Source organism: Dendrobates tinctorius, unplaced genomic scaffold (genome assembly GCF_039654945.1).
Source record: "Dendrobates tinctorius isolate UK_male_01 unplaced genomic scaffold, ASM3965494v1 ptg000115l, whole genome shotgun sequence".
Classification (NCBI taxonomy): domain Eukaryota; kingdom Metazoa; phylum Chordata; class Amphibia; order Anura; family Dendrobatidae; genus Dendrobates; species Dendrobates tinctorius.
In genome coordinates, this window is record NW_027361783.1 from 23986578 (window position 1) to 24006246 (window position 19669).

At 47.0% G+C, this 19669-nt stretch overlaps 1 protein-coding gene across 2 annotated transcripts; it reads left to right on the forward strand.

The window, feature by feature from the left end:
- Positions 1–18: 18 nt before the first annotated feature.
- On the forward strand, positions 19–19416 carry CEP76 (centrosomal protein 76). 2 transcript variants are annotated; one of them, XM_073590047.1, is made up of 12 exons: positions 19–158; positions 4390–4545; positions 5059–5140; positions 5374–5598; positions 8506–8691; positions 10399–10496; positions 11017–11145; positions 11832–12020; positions 13534–13700; positions 13829–14162; positions 17904–18121; positions 19119–19416. In XM_073590047.1, the coding sequence occupies exons 1-12, from the start codon at positions 96–98 to the stop codon at positions 19255–19257; spliced, it is 1986 nt and encodes a 661-aa protein (XP_073446148.1). In that variant the 5' UTR covers positions 19–95; the 3' UTR covers positions 19258–19416. The 2 variants fall into 2 exon arrangements, with proteins under 2 accessions (XP_073446148.1, XP_073446149.1); XM_073590048.1 differs by lacking the exon at positions 19–158 and adding an exon at positions 213–1276.
- Positions 19417–19669: the final 253 nt, after the last annotated feature.

The following is a 19669-nucleotide window of genomic DNA, read 5'->3' on the forward strand; positions in this document are numbered from 1 at the left end:
AGCTGTGCCGCTCGGAGAGGTCGCGTAGTACGTGCGGGCTCCGTATGTGGGTGCACGGAGGGAGCTGCTGTCACATCTGACCAGTATCTGCACAGATGTCTCTTCCGCCAGAGGGCGCCGCGGAGCTGAGGCAGGTCATCCGGGAGCAGCTGAGCGGGGTAAGTGTGGTGAGGGCACGACCCCCACCGGGGAGCAGCTGTGCGGGGAGAACACGACTCCCTCTGGGGAGCAGCTGTGCGGGGGTAAGTGCGGTGAGAAAACGACCCCCACCGGGGAGCAGCTGTGCGCTGAGGAGGGCACGACCCCCACCGGGGAGCAGCTGTGCGCTGAGGAGGGCACGACCCCCACCGGGGAGCAGCTGTGCGCTGAGGAGGGCACGACTCCCTCCGGGGAGCAGCTGTGCGGGGTAAATGCGGTGAGAACACGACCCCCTCCGGGGAGCAGCTGTGCGGTGAGGAGGGCACGACCCCCACCGGGGAGCAGCTGTGCGGGGGTAAGTGCGGTGAGAAAACGACCCCCACCGGGGAGCAGCTGTGCGCTGAGGAGGGCACGACCCCCACCGGGGAGCAGCTGTGCGCTGAGGAGGGCACCACCCCCGCTGAGGAGGGTACGACCCCCACCGGGGAGCAGCTGTGCGGGGAGGACACGACTCCCTCCGGGGAGCAGCTGTGCGGGGTAAGTGTGGTGAGGGCACGACCCCCACCGGGGAGCAGCTGTGCGGGGAGGACACGACTCCCTCTGGGGAGCAGCTGTGCGGGGGTAAGTGCGGTGAGAAAACGACCCCCACCGGGGAGCAGCTGTGCGCTGAGGAGGGCACGACCCCCACCGGGGAGCAGCTGTGCGCTGAGGAGGGCACGACCCCCACCGGGGAGCAGCTGTGCGCTGAGGAGGGCACGACTCCCTCCGGGGAGCAGCTGTGCGGGGTAAATGCGGTGAGAACACGACCCCCTCCGGGGAGCAGCTGTGCGGTGAGGAGGGCACGACCCCCACCGGGGAGCAGCTGTGCGGGGGTAAGTGCGGTGAGAAAACGACCCCCACCGGGGAGCAGCTGTGCGCTGAGGAGGGCACGACCCCCACCGGGGAGCAGCTGTGCGCTGAGGAGGGCACCACCCCCGCTGAGGAGGGTACGACCCCCACCGGGGAGCAGCTGTGCGGGGAGGACACGACTCCCTCCGGGGAGCAGCTGTGCGGGGTAAGTGTGGTGAGGGCACGACCCCCACCGGGGAGCAGCTGTGCGGGGAGGACACGACTCCCTCTGGGGAGCAGCTGTGCGGGGGTAAGTGCGGTGAGAAAACGACCCCCACCGGGGAGCAGCTGTGCGCTGAGGAGGGCACGACCCCCACCGGGGAGCAGCTGTGCGCTGAGGAGGGCACGACCCCCACCGGGGAGCAGCTGTGCGCTGAGGAGGGCACGACTCCCTCCGGGGAGCAGCTGTGCGGGGTAAATGCGGTGAGAACACGACCCCCTCCGGGGAGCAGCTGTGCGGTGAGGAGGGCACGACCCCCACCGGGGAGCAGCTGTGCGGGGGTAAGTGCGGTGAGAAAACGACCCCCACCGGGGAGCAGCTGTGCGCTGAGGAGGGCACGACCCCCATCGGGGAGCAGCTGTGCGCTGAGGAGGGCACCACCCCCGCTGAGGAGGGTACGACCCCCACCGGGGAGCAGCTGTGCGGGGAGGACACGACTCCCTCCGGGGAGCAGCTGTGCGGGGTAAGTGTGGTGAGGGCACGACCCCCACCGGGGAGCAGCTGTGCGGGGAGGACACGACTCCCTCTGGGGAGCAGCTGTGTGGGGGTAAGTGCGGTGAGAAAACGACCCCCACCGGGGAGCAGCTGTGCAGGGAGGAGGGCACGACCCCCACCGGGGAGCAGCTGTGCGCTGAGGAGGGCACGACCCCCACCGGGGAGCAGCTGTGCGCTGAGGAGGGCACGACTCCCTCCGGGGAGCAGCTGTGCGGGGTAAATGCGGTGAGAACACGACCCCCTCCGGGGAGCAGCTGTGCGGGGGTAAGTGCGGTGAGAAAACGACCCCCCCACCGGGGAGCAGCTGTGCGGTGAGAAAACGACCCCCACCGGGGAGCAGCTGTGCGGGGGTAAGTGCGGTGAGAACACGACCCCCACCGGGGAGCAGCTGTGCGGGGGTAAGTGCGGTGAGAACACGACCCCCACCGGGGAGCAGCTGTGCGGTGAGGAGGGCACGACACCCACCGGGGAGCAGCTGTGCGGGGAGGACATGACTCCTTCCGGGGAGCAGCTGTGCGGGGTAAGTGCGGTGAGAACACGACCCCCACCAGGGAGCAGCTGTGCGGTGAGGAGGGCACGACCCCCACCGTGGAGCAGCTGTGCGGGGTAAGTGCGGTGAGAACACGACCCCCACCGGGGAGCAGCTGTGCGGTGAGGAGGGCACGACCCCCACCGGGGAGCAGCTCTGCGGGGTAAGTGCGGTGAGAACACGACCCCCTCCGGGGAGCAGCTGTGCGGGGTAAGTGCGGTGAGAACACGACCCCCTCCGGGGAGCAGCTGTGCGGTGAGAACACGACCCCCTCCGGGGAGCAGCTGTGCGGGGAGGAAACGACTCCCTCCGGGGAGCAGCTGTGCGGGGTAAATGCGGTGAGAACACGACCCCCTCCGGGGAGCAGCTGTGCGGGGTAAGTGCGGTGAGAACACGACCCCCACCGGGGAGCAGCTGTGCGGGGAGGACACGACTCCCTCCGGGGAGCAGCTGTGCGGTGAGAACACGACCCCCTCCGGGGAGCAGCTGTGCGGGGTAAGTGCGGTGAGAACACGACCCCCTCCGGGGAGCAGCTGTGCGGGGTAAGTGCGGTGAGAACACGACCCCCTCCGGGGAGCAGCTGTGCGGGGTAAGTGCGGTGAGAACACGACCCCCTCCGGGGAGCAGCTGTGCGGGGTAAGTGCGGTGAGAACACGACCCCCTCCGGGGAGCAGCTGTGCGGGGTAAGTGCGGTGAGAACACGACCCCCTCCGGGGAGCAGCTGTGCGGGGTAAGTGCGGTGAGAACACGACCCCCTCCGGGGAGCAGCTGTGCGGGGTAAGTGCGGTGAGAACACGACCCCCACCGTGGAGCAGCTGTGCGGTGAGAACACGACCCCCTCCGGGGAGCAGCTGTGCGGGGTAAGTGCGGTGAGAACACGACCCCCACCAGGGAGCAGCTCTGCGGTGAGGAGGGCACGAACCCCACCGGGGAGCAGCGCGCTCTGGGATGGGAGCAGGAGGACAACTGAGCTTGTGTCTGCAGCTCGTCTGCAGGCCCATGTGTTTCCATGGTTACAGCCTGTAAACATTGTGCATTTTAGTGATGTTTCGGGAACATATTTATGTATAACTTGTCTAATATATTTTGCAAAGCAATTATAACAAAAATTCATTTCTGGGGTTTTTTGGTTTAAATTTTTACTATTTACTTTTCTTATTAACTAATCGGTTTAACGAATTCTCCACATAATTCTGGTCGGGTGGATGCCTAATGTGTACAGGTTATTGGTTATGGGGTTTAATAAATGTATTTTAAATAAAATTAATATCTTTTACAGTCTTATTACTTATTTGTTATTTTTTTCAGTGTTTTATGTGTATATTTTTTACATTATTTATCCCCCAATAGATCATCAAAGATCTCTAAGGAATATATATTTTTTTCCTTCTGTTTTTTTTTTTTTATATTGTAGCGAATGCACCCATAGAAGCCCCAGTTATAGGTGAGGGTAGCCCCCTGCTGTGCCAGGCGTCACTGTCCGTGCTGTGTCTTCTCGCAGTTGGCACTGTTAGCATGTTAGCAGCTCTGTTATGCCCGCATAGATCTGACCACCATGTAATCACCGGGTCTTAAAGGATCGCTGCATTCCCTGCATAAAGCTTGTTGAGCACTAAGTAGCCAGTAACATAATGGCCCCTTTACATTTAGCATCGCTAAATGATCGCTAGTGAGCTGTCACACAGGCAGACCTCATAGCAATGCAGCAGCGACGCAGCGCACAATACCTTTCACACACAGCGATCCTGACGTCCTCCCGCCCCGCGTCCACGCGTTGCTCGTCGGCGCCTGCAGGAAGCCGACGACGAGAAATGGAGCCGGACATTCTCGCGCGATCAGCGATGGGCAGCGGGGGAGCCGGTCGGAGGTAAGTATCACACATAGTGATATCGCTATAATGTCACAAAATTGGTGACGTTATAGCGATATCGCTATGTGTAAAACCCCCTTAAGGCAGGAGTGGTAATAAATCGCCTCTGTCTGCTCCCAGCTGTGTCTGACAGCTGCTGGAAACATTGGGGCTGATCCGCTCTCATAACCACTGCTCTCCTTTTCTTATAGCCCACCATAGTGTCTGCAGCTCCTCCTCCTACATTTACTTTTTCCATCCGCCATTTAGATGAACGTTAATAGCAGAATCCGTGAGGTGCTTACAGAGACGTTAAAGGATGACTTAAGGGACGAGAGCCATCACCTGTCAGAAGAAGACCTCATGAAAGCCTTACGGAGGAGAGGAGTTATCGATGATGTAATGAATGACATGCATTTCCCAGAGGTAAGGGGGGGGGGGGTCCTGCTTCTTTATAAACGTTGTTCATTGTGTAGTAAAAAGAAACCACTTTTAATATAACTTTTGCTAACCTTTACAAATGTTTTTTTATAGGGCATTAGTATTATTGGCCCAGGCTTGGGGTTATTAGCATTTGATCATCCTTATGTGCTGGCAATATTTGTGTAGGGTAGAAGCATTTAAAGGGGTTTTACTTCTAAATAAAATATATTTGTCCACTTGTATCTGATCTCAATATATCCTTTTAGCAGACTGTACACTAAATATATATATTTTCTATATTTAAATGTTGAGTAAATTATTTTTGCTATAACAATATATCTCCCTCTTCCTATTTTTCTTTCTCTCTCTTCAGGGCTATATTTTATGTGGATACTATTCCAAAAAATCCATTTACCAATCGTTTTGTTTTTGGTCTAAAACATGCCACATAAGTGTAATCCCTTTGATGGAGATATATTTGGGAAAGTTTTTAAAATATAAATATATTTTTTACAGGATGGTTTCTCGCGAGAGCTTACCTCTACACCCAAACCACTAACACATTTTCTTGATAAAGAATTGAGAACACTAAAGAAGGGTAGGTGAATGCCATAAGAGTAGCAATCATGGGCTAGTATTTCATTGAATGACATCCCATACACAGGATTGTTCAGGCATTGTACAGTTAGCTCTACCAGAAGTTGGCCTTGCATCATGAAAATAGTGCCCTCATCTTACATGATGTGTTGTTTTTGTTACATTAATCAGATGTTTCTTTGCAAGCTTTTATCCTAAAGGATCTCTCCCCTAATACATTGCATTTGTCCATAGTCCGTATAGACCCATCACGGAGATATCTTCATCTTCATGTCTTGGGAGGAAAAGCGTTTCTGGAACATCTTCAGGAGTTGGACCCACTTCCAGGCCAGGTGTGCTCCACATTTACCCTCAGTCTGCATTTTAGGAATCAACGTTTTCGTTCCCACCCCGTCCCTTGTGCCTGTGAACCAGACTTCCAGGATGGCTTCTTGCTGGAGCTCCATAAGGACAGCTTAGGTTAGTGCAGCGTTAAATGTTTTATAATCATGCCATTCTGCATATATGTGTAGAATACCGTATTGTTCAGACTATAAGATGCACCTAGGTTTTAGAGAAGAAAGTAGGAAAAAAAATTGAAGCAAAAAATGTGGTCAATTCTATACGTAATATCCCTTATCCCGGTATAAATGGTCTCCTCATCCCTGCCCTGGTATGCATGGATCCCTCAACCCTATCCTGGTATGCATGGATCCCTCAACCCTATCCTGGCAGGAATGATCGCCCTCATCCCTATACTAGTATGCAGGGCCCACATCTCATCCGAGTATGCATGGCCCCATCCCTAGTCTTCTATGATTGGCCCCACCCCCATCCTGGTAAGCATGGCTCCTTCAGAAAACATTAAAAAAAACCCCAAACCATTACACTTACCTTCCTCCGCACCCTCGCAGCGTCCTGCTCCGGTGCCAGCAACCGCTTTATGCTTGTAAGCAGCGCATGGTAGGGATGTCATGCACTGCCCACAAGCAGAGCACAGCTGCCGGAATACTCACCGGGACTGTTCATTGCAGAGAGCAGTAGCCAGTAAGTATTCATTGCCCTTCAGTATTGCGCAGTGTCAGCCACCGGCTTCCTGCTGCTGCCTGCGGTCATGTGTCCCGCTACTTAAGATAAATTAGTATTCATTGCCCTTCACGCCCATGGGCATGGAATGCAGTGAATATTCATTTCTCTTCAGCAGCAAGCACAGGAGTTAGCCGAAGCCGCTGGCTCCTGCCTCCTGTGACCTGCTGCTCCGCTGATGCCGTTCCCTCACCTCCCTACCACAGCCAGAGCCGGTACATCCAGACTATAAGACGCACCCCCCATTTTCCTCCACGATTTTGGAGGAAAAAAGTGCATCTTACAGTAGAGTCTTATTGTCCGAAAAATACGGTACATAAAAGTTCATGGCCTCCTGGAAACTGTAGTTTGCAATTTAAAGTTCTGTCTGTTGCTCCTCACTTGTCCCCACTAACAGACCATTGTATGTGAGGAGCTGTCACCGCCCCTGACAAGTCTGTTGTGGCAAATTCTTGCATTTCCCATTAATTAGCTGAACGATTAGGTTGAATATAAGGCTGTTAGTGTTTTGAAGCGTTCTACTTACCCGAAATGCTATCTCCTAAAAAGCAGTGCTTCCTGAAGTGGGTTCTGCTTGTAAAAGTCTTGTGACTATTGCCTAAATTATCTTTTCTCATTACAGTTTTCATTGTGTTGTTTCTCTTATTACTCCGAGAAAAAAAATAAATTGACCTCTGAGTGTTACCATTCCTCTGATTCGAGGGGCACGTCCCTACACGATGTGATGCTGTCATCACTGATGGGACGTTACAAGTGTGCAGGGACTCCACTAATTGAGAACATTCACTCTTCAGTTCATTCATACATTTCTGGTAGGAGTAGCGGAGGAAGAGTATAGTGTAGAGTTATTAGACAGACTCTCTTGAATTGTTATTTCATGGGGAATACTTGTAAAAGAAAAACGGCCCTGTCAGGTGAGGTCAATGACAGAAGACAAGACTTAGGCAGGACAACTTTCTCAGTCCTGTGCAAGCGACCATCTGACGCCTCCAATCAGAAGACATATAAACAAATGAGTGACTGCGCCCCAGAGGACATTATTTTTTGCTTTGTGTTCGTGCAGATGACCGTAGTTTTGGTCCAAGTTCGATCCATCAAAACATCATATCGCACTTGGACCAATGTTATTTTATGGGGCCGTGCACATGTCCAAGGAAAAAAATCGCATCATGCCTGATTTGCCTCCAGTAATTCGGATCACACTTTCCCATTCAATTATTATGGGTCCATGAAAATAAAAATAGGAAAGCATTCTGATAACATCTGAGTACAGTCTGACTTTCACAAATTGACAGAATGGAGAAGATGGTGATTTTTTTTTTTTTTTCACATTCAAAATGTTTCCCATTTTAATAACAATCTAATTAGCATAATCTGACCGTTTTTCACAGATTGAGAGCATTCGGTCGTGTGACCCAAGACTTCTAGTGATTAATCTATAGATTTCCATATCCCAAATTGTCCACCTCACAGTAAGGGCCCCGTCACACACAGCGAGATGGCTAGCGAGATCGCTGATTTTGTGACGCATCAGCGATCTCTCCAGCGATATCGCTGTGTGTGACGGGGATCAGCGACCGGCCCACCTGCCGGGTATCGCTGATCGTGCAGGATCGTCCTAGGCCATTTTTTGATCGTTGGTCTCCCGCTGGCCAGCACACATCGCTGCGTGTGGCAGCTAGAGATCAGCGACGCTGGTATCCAACGTAAACATCGGGTAACTAAGAGCCGTGCGGCTCTTAGATACCCGCTGTATACCTTAGACACCAGCTCGCTCGCTGGTCCTGATCGCTGGAGGGGCTGCCTAACGATGTCCCAGCGATCCCATCCATGTCGGATCGTTGGTGGGATCGCTGGGACATCGGTATGTGTAACAGGGCCTTAAGTGGTAATAGGTCCCATCAATGTTTTGGTTGATATAACCTTCATAAGACATGTAACTATAGGTGTTGAGACGTGCTGATTGAGTCTAGAAGGCTTATAGTCCGAGGCTGGCATCTTCGTGGGTAGACAACCTCAGACTATAAGCCTTGTTGACTCACTCAGCATGTCCCTACTATTTTGGATCTGGAAATAAAATCACTTGAAGCAGAAGGGATGTCCTCTGGGGCGCTACCTTAATTTGCTGATCTGCCAGGAGGGGTGTCAGGTCTACCATTATTTGTAAGGTAGCATTATCAGTACCATTGTGTTTCACATATTTATTGTGTTAATTCATTAATATATTTTAATCAGCTGTGCTATAGAATATGCTCATCCCTGTATCTACTATAGATCTACTAAGCACATGCCTTTACCTAGGTGATGGCAGCAGAATGGCAGATGCCACCACCCTTCTGTCAGTCTGTGATCCTATCCAGCTGGTGCTCATCAAGACAGACATGTCTGGAGAAACCACGTTGGTGGCATCCCACTTTCTTGAGTGGCGCTCTGTGTTGGGAGTGGATAGAGGAGTGACAAGTCTTGCTGTGGAGCTCCAAGGTGTAGGTGAGGCCATTGTTGTTTTTTGTAAATCTGATTATAACCAAACCTGGTAATTAGCCTTGTATGTTCTTATGGGATATTAGAGCACATTGTGGACTTGTGTAATGATTATAACTCCAGAAATCTGAAAAGAGCATCCTGATGTGTGAGGCTGTGGACACCTGCATGAAGATTATTTCTCTATTTGATTCTTAAATGCAAAGCTAAATAACTTTCTAAATAGTCATCTTTGAAAAAGCATTTTGCATATGTTCTGTAAATCCTTTGTCCAGCTGAGTACCTTGCAGAAATGTTACAAGCCCCTCAGAGCTGCCCCTGATGGCTCTTCTACATTCACACATTCGTGCATACGTTGGTATACATGCAGTGTGGAGGAGCCTTTTCATACTGTGGTCACGTCACAGGCAAAAACCAGGAGGGAAAAAAACCCCACAATGAGCATATACCCTGTAGTAATTAAATCGAAATAGTACATGTAAATAACATAGTGTTCTTAGTTCACACTATTTTGATTTAAAAAAAAAATCGTGAAATCAATTCCGTCGTGACAAGGTGTGCCCAATCAGGATGGTGCTGGTCCTAGTATTAAAACCTCTCCTTGTGTCAGCCGTCCTTTAATATAGCTAAGGGCAGAGCAGGACCCAGACCCGACTATTCAGACACCTGCCTGTGGGAAGCTATATAGATGAAATGAAAGAAGGAGCCATGCCCCTGTTTGTATAAAGTACAAGAAACTACAGCAAAATCAAAGCTGTGAGCTGGAACACAAGTTGGTATACCTGCAATGTGTAGAAGCACATTCACACTGTGGTCATTTCACTGACTAAATCAAAGAAAATAAAAACAGAATGCACTTACAAGTGTAGCTGAGAGAAGGGCAGCTCAAATGGCCGCCTGCGCCCAAACTCTTCGCATTGGTGGTGTCCCTTTCATTAATGACTTCTTACCTTACTGAACATTCTACTTATTTTACAATTTGGCTTCTAAGCTTTATGGCGTTTTCTCTGTAGGGTGCCCTATTAGTGTTAGTTTTTGGGGAGAGGTTTTGGCTTTTTTTTTGTTCTGTGGTTAAGTGCCGAGTTATGAATATTTATTCTTTTATGGTTTGTTTCCCATCACACAAATTAGTGGCATATGGATAGCATTTGTGCACCCGAATAGTCCTGTTTGTAATTCTCTGCACACGCCGTTAGCCAGGGGCCGCTGTGCAGAAAACTGTTTACAGGCTGCACCCTCCTGCTTTCTCCAAATCAGAGTGGGATGTAATAAGGGGGTGGTGAGAAGAAAGGCATAATCGAGCTAATGTTGTAATGTAGTCTGTGCGTCACTGCTGGACAACCTCACCTTAATCAGGTCAGAACCTAAATCAAGATTAAAAAATCATGTGTACTCCCCTCCTGCAGCGACGCTGTTTCAGTAATGTCAGGGCTGCTGCCAATGAGCCGCTCTGCTGGAATATGGATGAGCTGCAACCGATATCGGACAGAACAGTTGTGATGTAACTACCAGGAGCAGCAGCTCCGACATTGCTGGACCCTTGCCACTGCGGGAGGTCCATATACACCATTTTTATTTTATATGGGGTTCTGTATTGATTTAATACAGTGCATTAAACTTAGAATAGTTTTGTTTTTAAAGTTAGTTTTGTAAGCTGCATTGTGGAGGTTTTTTTTATTTGTGATTTACTTTATTGTGCTATTTATTTTTCAGGTGCGGAGTGTAAAATTCCTGTTGGAGTTTTAAATGTTAAGCTTGAACTTTATCCACCTCTGTCTCGAACATTATCTCCAGAGATTGTTAACACTCAGGTATATAGCGCTGCTAAAGTTACTTATTGGGGCACATAGCGCTGCTGCAGTGACCTGCTGGGGCACATAGCACCGCTGCTGTGATCTACCTACTGGGGGCACATATCGCCACTCAGGTGATCTACTTACTGGGGGGCACATAGCGCCACTGCAGTGACCTACTGGGGGCATATAGCGCCACTCTAGTGATCTACCTAGGGGGGGCAAGTAGCACTACTGCAGTGACCAACTGGGGCATATAGCGCCACTCTAGTGATCTACCTAGGGGGGGCAAATAGCACTACTGCAGTGACCTACTGGGGGCACATAGCGCCACTCTAGTGGCCATAATGTGCTCACTCCGTTTGACTTTGCTCTAATGCTGCAGTAATGTAAGTTATCACTTCTGTTCCTAACTAATGACTGCATTCATTGGCTTCCAATAGCCTGTTCCTTCTTAAGATTCTTGTTTGTTCTAATAAAAACTTCTGTATATATGAAGGAATCGGCTCCTTATCTAGTTACATTTCTTTTATTGCAGCTGACACTGGAGCGACAGAAGACAGCAGAGAAGGAACGATTGTTTTTGGTCTATGCAAAACAGTGGTGGAGAGAATATCTGCAAATTCGTCCATCCCACAATTCCAGACTTGTGAAGATCTTCGCCCAGGTTTAGCAGACAATTTATTATTTCAGTTGGAAACATTGTGTTTTGTGAATCTTCATTTTTGGTTATCTATTGCTGGAATCAGGGAGCGTTCTTTAGGGAGCCATACACTTAAATAATTTGCCTTCTTGTCCCATCACGCAGTAGTAATACCCTTTGGCTTTTAATTAATTGTGCTCGTCAGTGAAATATTCTTTCCTGTAGGGATTTCAGCTGTGGTATAGAAGCTCCAAAGATGCACGGTCATTGTGATCTCTCGGTACAGAAGTGTTCCCAATTCCAAACACTGTAAGACACCAAAAATAACAATCTCAGCAGGTACTCTCCATCCTTTGGTCCAGCAATGATGCTGCTTTGGTCTTGGTTATTGGCGATTGTCACATTGACTGTGCGCCTCAACGCTGTAAGTCAATCACTGCGTTGAGCGGATTGTGCCATCTATTGCAGCGCCTCCGCTGAGCCCCGTGATTTAGCTACAGCAGTGACGCTCACTGTCGATGTGACATTGCAGGTGACAACCTAAATGCTGGTAGAGGGCTGGCCCTGTACCCGATGAGGATGAGTACCTGCTGTGTCTTGTTGTTTGGGGGTATACTACAGCATTGGGGGTCACTTTCCAGAAAACTGAGAACTCCTTTAAATGTATTTGATAAAACCTAACCACTTATTATATTACTTTTATCTCTCAGGATGAAAATGGACTGAACCGTCCCGTGTGCTGCTATGTATGCCCTCTTAGAGCTGGGCGTCTGCTGGACACACCCCGACAAGCGGCACGTTTTGTAAATGTCCTTGGCTACGAAAAAGTCCCAGTTGTTGGTGGAGGTGGTAAACAAGAACAGTGGTGCACGATGCTGGCATTTCTCTGTAGAAATAAGGTATTCTATAATTCTGTCTTCCCATTTTTATAATATTGTATTGTATTCTTAAATCTCATCTGAACCTTACTATTCCAGCAGGTTCATGTGTTTTTGAAAGATTTATCCTGCCTTTGCACCTCATACCAGCAAATTCCGTACAGTTGCATCATGTGCATCAAGTGCCGGCTTCCTGACTTTGACGCAAGCTCAAGTATTGAGCCGGTATCTTTGCCTACAGATGATGGCTGGAATCTTCAGCCATCCTCTGCCCCTAACAGCCGTGCCTAGAGCATTTACAGCTTGCTGTTATAACTGCCCCACCATCACGGGATGCTGATGGGTTGCCATGAAAGGTGAGGGGTCTGCTCATGTGCCTGTGTCTGTGATTGGAGTTCATGGGAGACCGTGATTTTTGCTATGTACAACAGTGCTGTGGTATTGCAGTATATAGTACAAGCAATCAGAACAATTCCAGGTTCAAGTCCCTTAAGTGGACTAACCAATACAATAATAAGGAATTGCCTGCGAGCCCCCCCCCCCCCATAAACCCCTGACGACGGTGCTAATATCCATTTTATTTTTTTCCTCCCCTTCTTCCCAGAGAAATAACTTGTACTTTTGAACGAGACTATTAATTTTACCACATTGAGTACTGGAAAACAGGAAAAAAAATTCCAAGTGGGGATGAAATTGTGGGGGGGAAAAAAAGCGCAATTTTGACGATATTTTTTGGGAATTGTTTTACGGTGTACATTTTGAAGTAAAGCTGAAAAAATGACCTGGCAATTTGATTCTGCTCATCAATGCAATTACGGCGATACCCATCATGTCCAGGTTTTTTTTTTTTTATTTTAGTGGTGAAAAAAATTAAAAGTTTGCAAAAAAAATGATCGAGTTGTGATGCCATTTTCCAAGCCCTGAACCGCTTTTATTGTTCAGCTGATGGAGCTGTGTGAGGACTGATTTTTTGCGGGGCAAGACGTCATTTTTATTGATACCATTTTGGGATTGATGTGACTTGTTGATCGCTTGTTACAGCATTTTTTTGTGGAATTCTAGCCATAAAAAAACCCCCTAATTTTGCCGTGTACAGTAGAGTTGACCCCCGACTCTCCAACGACAGCAGCTGGGGAGAAATGTTATATTTTCACATGCAAATAAATCCAAGACAAGAAGACTTTTTCATGCTATCATTTTTACAGACGTAAGAACAAATCCCATGATAGTGATTTGCAAAGCTGTTCATGCTGGAAAAAAAAAATGTTTTTAAATCCGTGTTTTTCTGCTGGGTGCCTGGGGCATAATATCCTTCAGTTTAATTGTTTATGGGAATGTTGTAGATGTACTTTTATCAATTACCCCTGTGGCATTAATGGAGAGATTTGTGTATCATAGCTCCCAGCTTCCTGTCCGGAACATCGCACCTCTCTGGAAATCAATCAAATAATGTCTTTAGTTAGAGTGGTCATATATTACTCTTCTACGATATGTCCACAATTTATCATATTCTAACCTGTATTATCTATTTTAGGGGGACTGTGAAGATCATTGCTCCCTCCTCTGCAGCCTTCTTCTTGGTTTTGGGTTAGATGCTTATGTGTGTGTTGGTACAAAAGGAAAAGGAATAGCCCACACATGGGTGATGACGTATGGCACGGATGGAGCTGTTACCTTCTGGGAGAGTTTGACAGGGCAAAGGTTGGTAGTTTTGACCTGAAGTACTTCTGAGTTTGTGTATGAATTAGTTTTGCTACGTGGGCAGATAAGATTTGTGCTTCTACATTATGTTATAGCATGCAGTTCTTGTGTTATTCCTCAATCTGCAGATACGTCCATAAGCCTATCAACCCGGATGACCCTCCTATGGTGGAACAGCCAAAGCCCCAGTACCCATATAAATCCATTGGTTGCATTTTTAACCATCAGCGGTTCCTGGCCAACAGCCAGCCATCAGATTCAGTAGATTTCTGTGTGTTCGATCTGAATGATGAATCCAGGTGGAAACCAATGAGTGAAGAAGCCATTAAATCCATATGTTCCCCGGGATCTAGTACATCCCTTCTTCCATTCCCTCCGCTCTGCAGCTCACTACTTGATGGTGCTACAGAAAGTACTGAGATTGAATTGCAGCTGCGCGTTCTTGTCACCGAGCACAGAAAGGTAATGTTCATTGCCTAACTTCACGTATATTGGTTTGTCTTATCTCCTGAAGTCGCATATTTTAGCTTATTAGGTGGGTGCACTACTGTAAGATGGGGGATGTAGCTCGTTATATCTATCAGTCATACTGGGACAAACCAGAATAAAAATAATTGCCCCACCAGACTTTTGGGAGGATTTAGGTTCTCCAATCCACACCATACAGCATGGTAATTGGCTACAGTGCCTTGCGAAAGTATTCGGCTCCCTGGAACTTTTCAACCTTTTCCCACATATCATGCTTCAAACATAAAGATAACAAATGTAAATTTTTGGTGAAGAATCAACAAGTGGGACACAGTTGTGAAGTTGAACAAAACTTATTGGTTATTTTATATTTTTGTGGATATTCAAAAACTGAAGTGGAGTGTGCAATATTATTCAGCCCCTTTTAACGTAATACTTTGTTGCGCCACCTTTTGCTGCGATTACAGCTGCAAGTCGCTTGGGGTTTGTCTCTATCAGTTTTGTAGATCGAGAGACTGAAATTCTTGCCCATTCTTCCTTGGCAAACATCTCGAGCTCAGTGAGGTTTGATGGAGATCGTTTGTGAACAGCAGTTTTCAGCTCTTTCCACAGATTCTCGATTGGATTCACGTCTGGACTTTGACTTGGCCATTCTAACACCTGGATACGTTTATTTGTGAACCATTCCATTGTAGATTTTGCTTTATGTTTTGGGTTCATTGTCTTGTTGGAAGACAAATCTCCATCCCAGTCTCAGGTCTTTTGCAGACTCCAGCAGGTTTTCTTCAAAAATTGTCCTGTATTTGGCTCCATCCATCTTCCCATCAATTTTAACCATCTTCCCTGTCCCTGCTGAAGAAAAGCAGGCCCAAACCATGGTGCTGCCACCACCATGTTTGACAGTGGGGATGGTGTGTTCAGGGTGATGAGCTGTGTTGCCTTTACGCCAAACATATCGTTTGGCATTGTTGCCAAAAACTTCGATTTTGGTTTCATTTGACCAGAGCACCTTCTTCCACATGTTTGGTGTGTCTCCCAGGTGGCTTGTTGCAAACTTAAAATTACACTTTTTATGGATATCTTTGAGAAATGGCTTTCTTCTTGCCACTCTTCCATAAAGGCCAGATTTGTGCAGTGTACAACTGTCCCACCTCAGCTGTAGATCTCTGCAGTTTATCCAGAGTGATCATGGGCCTCTTGGCTGCATCTCTGATCAGTCTTCTCCTTGTTTGAGATGAAAATTTAGAGGGACGGCCGGGTCTTGGTAGATTTACAGTGGTATGATACTCCTTCCATTTCAATATGATCCCTTGCACAGTGCTCCTTGGGATGTTTAAAGTTTTGGAAATCATTTTGTATCCAAATCCCGCTTTAAACTTCTCCACAACAGTATCACGGATCTGCCTGTTGTGTTCCTTGGACTTCATGATGCTCACTGTGCTTCAAACAGAACCCTGACACTATCACAGAGCAGGTGCATTTATACGGAGACTTGATTACACACAGGTGGATTAAATTTATCATCATTAGTCATTTAGGACAACATTGGATCCGTCAGAGATCCACAATGAACTTCTGGAGTGAGTTTGCTGCACTGAAAGTAAAGGGGCCGAATAATATTGCACGCCCCACTTTTCAGTTTTTGCGTTTCCACAAAAATTTAAAATAACCAATAAATTTCGTTCAACTTCACAATTGTGTCCAACTTGTTGATTCTTCACCAAAAATTTACATTTGCTATCTTTGTTTGAAGCATGATATGTGGGAAAAGGTTGAAAAGTTCCAGGGGGCCGGATACTTTCGCAATACACTGTTACAATGATGCCCATCTGTAATATTTCCAATGCTTCATAATCCTATGTAAATTTACCTTAAAAGGAATCTGTCACCCCTTTTTTGAGATCATATAATGATATCATTCAGTTATGTAAACTGCCGCAGTCCGGTCCGCTGGGCGGGGCTTATTCACCTGCTCCCTGTCTTGCTGTATGCATTTCTTCTTGTGTAGAGCAAGACAGGGTGGGGGGGAGCAGGTGAATAAGCCCCACCCAGCGGACCGGACCGTGGCAGTTTACATACATCTGAACTGATATAAAAAATGTATTTATGCATGAAAAGTGCGGGGTCAGGGGGAAGCAAAAGTACTAAGAGAATCCTTATGTGACACACAATTGAATGATATCATTATATGATATCTCAAAAAAGGGGTGACAGATTCCCTTTAAGGAGCCATCTGTTATTATGGAGACTCGGGCACTTTGACTTAATTATGTCTTTCCAAACTTGACTGACAATTCGGAAGACTCTACATTGTTCCTGGCCCTCTGAAATCCTGTGCTGCTCTGCACCTTTCTGGGTATGCAAAGTTAGGTGCTGGTTTTTACAGCATGGACTGCTTACACACCTCCCTTCCCCAATAAATCTGCCCATGCGCAAGTAAAGTTGTGGGGGTACACCTCATGTCTGCAAGTGGCCAGGAAGTTTAAAAGAACAGTGTCGGATTCAGGACATCTAGGATGGATGTACAGTAACGTGGTCTCCAATGTTATCGAGCTCAGAGGAGAGTGTTTGTGCCCCAAGTTGCCTTACTCCTAAGGCTACTTTCACACTAGCGTCGTGCACTGCATGTTGCTATGCGACTTTGCAGCGCACCGACGCATAGTGTGGAAGCGCCGCACAACGGGGGCAGCGGATGCAGTTTTTCATCGCATCCGCTGCCCCATTGTAATGTCCGGGGAGGAGGGGGCGGAGTTTCGGCCGCGCATGCGCGGTCGAAAATGGCGGAGACGACGCACAAAAAAACGTTACATGTAACTTTTTTTGTGCGTCGCGGCCGCCAAAACACGGCGCATCCGTCGCACGACGGATGCGACGTGTGCCCAAACGTCGCAATGCGTCGCTAATGTTAGTCTATGGAGAAAAAACGCATCCTGCGGGCAACTTTGCAGGATGCGTTTTTTCTCCAAAACGGCGCATTGCGACGTGCAGTGCACGACGCTAGTGTGAAAGTAGCCTTAGACTAACAGCAACGCCCGCGATACTCTATCAGGGTAATTAACGTGGGGCTTACTATTTTCAGATGCATTTCTCTACAGTATGCGATATCAGCCATCTAACATACAGGCATCATGGTTAACCTATTACCGTGCTGTAAAGAGTTTAATGGCAATTAATCTCAGGAAGCAAACCCCATATTGCTACCGACCCTCTGTTCTCATGAATTTTACTCATTGAAAGAAGCCCATCTATAAGTCGCTCACCCCTCCCCATCCCCCAGCAAATAATTATACAATTCTAGATCATTTACTCTGTTCTGGAAATGCATGAATTGACAACTGAGTGTTAGGATTCTTCCTGTCATTGCACCATATTCTTACATACTGGCACGGTCAGTGCCGAAAAAACAGTTTCTGATAGTATAGGGACCCATTATTGACAATGGGAGTTAAACCCTAAGTTGTCTACGTGCCCATATATTTCCAGTAAAGCTCTCAAAAAAATGCTCAAGTATGTAACAAGATGTATGTCAGAAGAACAGGTTGTACCTCGTCCTTTTTATTAATAACTAAATTATTTCCACTGGCTATGGAAGAAATCCATAAATACAACCGATTACTTGGGTATTATTTTTTATCAAACCTTATTAGCGATGCTGTAAAATGCTGAATTCTGAGCATGTCCGGTTCTTCTCCCAAGTCTAAACTTGCCCCTTCTGGTCTCATTTCTACTCTAAAGGATCTAGGTCTCGCCACTGTTTGGGATGATCAGCTGTCTTACTTACTGTCTCCTGCATTGGCTGCATATGAAATAGAGCGAACCACAGGAATCTCAGCAGGAAATGAGGAGTTTCAGGATGCCATCAGGAGGGCAGTGCCAGATGGACACACTTTCAAAGGCTTTCCCATTCACTTTGTTCATCGAAATGCAAGAAGAGCATTTGCTACTTGTCTGCGGTAATAATCATGCTTTTAGTTTCAACAGTTTTATTGAAGTGAAAGCATCATTTAACATGAGATACATTCATATTAAAGTACAAGGATCCCCTCGCAGGGGATAATACATAGAAAAAAAAGGCACTTAAGGTCATACGGTATCCTTGACTACAAAATCTTCACTTAGAATATGTGTAGAAAAACAATTATAACACAACCAAGTTAAACTTAATGGGATGGGGAGGGAAAGTGGGGGGGTTCAAAGTGAGTGTCGATAATGCGGGATACATAAATGTGGGGCGCCAGTGTACCTGTTTCACAGTCTCTAATTGTAAGGAGCTACTACCATGCCAATATATTAGATAAAGATATCATTTTGGAAAGATCATCGTCTTTATGTGCCTGAATCCAAAGGTCCCAGATACCTCGAAAGTTGTCGAAAGAATCAGATCCAATAGCTTCTATTTTCTCGTGTAACATTATCAAATTGACCTTATTCTTCACCTGTGATAATCATGCTTTTAGTCTTATTTATAACTAATTTAAAATATTATTTGAAGGTACTTAAAAAGGTTATCCATTTCTGGGAAATACCCTGTTTCCCTTTTGTACTTGGGCTCATTTATTAGTTGCAGCATGCTCAACGTGACCTCAGCAATGTAGAAAAATCTTTAGAAACCCAAGGGGTGTGTAACGCAAACTTCCGAAACTAGAAGACTTCTTTAATATATAACATGGTTAAGTACTAGTAGACAATAGTGATTGAGAGAGAGGTGAAGTAACCCTGACATATTAATCCATAAGTCAAAAGAAAATCAAAGGACCTGTGTCCATTTGCAGGTAGAGGCTCACCCTCCCAATCCTACGCATGTTTCACACTCATGGCTTCATCAGGAGTTGGCCAAATTTAAAATGTTACATTAACTTCACATGAGAATTGTTCACAAAACTTTGCTTGAGCTTCCATACTGACTTGTCCTTGTTGTATGTATTGATTTTCTCCCATGTTTTTGCACAGATCCCCTTTCTGTGATGATATTATTGGCTGTCGTGGAGATCAGATGCGTCTTGCAGTTCGAGTGCGTGTCTTCACATACCCTGAGTCGGCATGTGCCGTGTGGATAATGTTTGCCTGTAAATACCGCTCCGTTTTATGATGGACACCTTTTCACTGGTCTAATGTACTGCTTAATTCCTCGCACTAACTGTGTGTACAAAAATTGTAACATGTATTTTTTTAAGTATGTTTTAATTTAAATTATGTAAATTTTCTTACTGAGAAATCTTTTATATAATAAACTATTTTGGCACTACAAGTCTCTTATTTATCACTACATAAAAATGGACAAGTGTCTCGTAATAAGGTCTATTTAATATTATGTCGTGTCTAAGATCCTTCTACTTCTTTCTTGATGCTAACCCCCTTCACGACCTATGATGTATAGATATGCCATACTATGTGCTCCTCCCGTTGATGCAGGCTCAGGCGCTGTGCCTGCATTTTTCACGGCACATTGCAGTTGATTTGTTCAACTGTTATGTGCCCCTGACAGCTGCAAGTGAAATCCA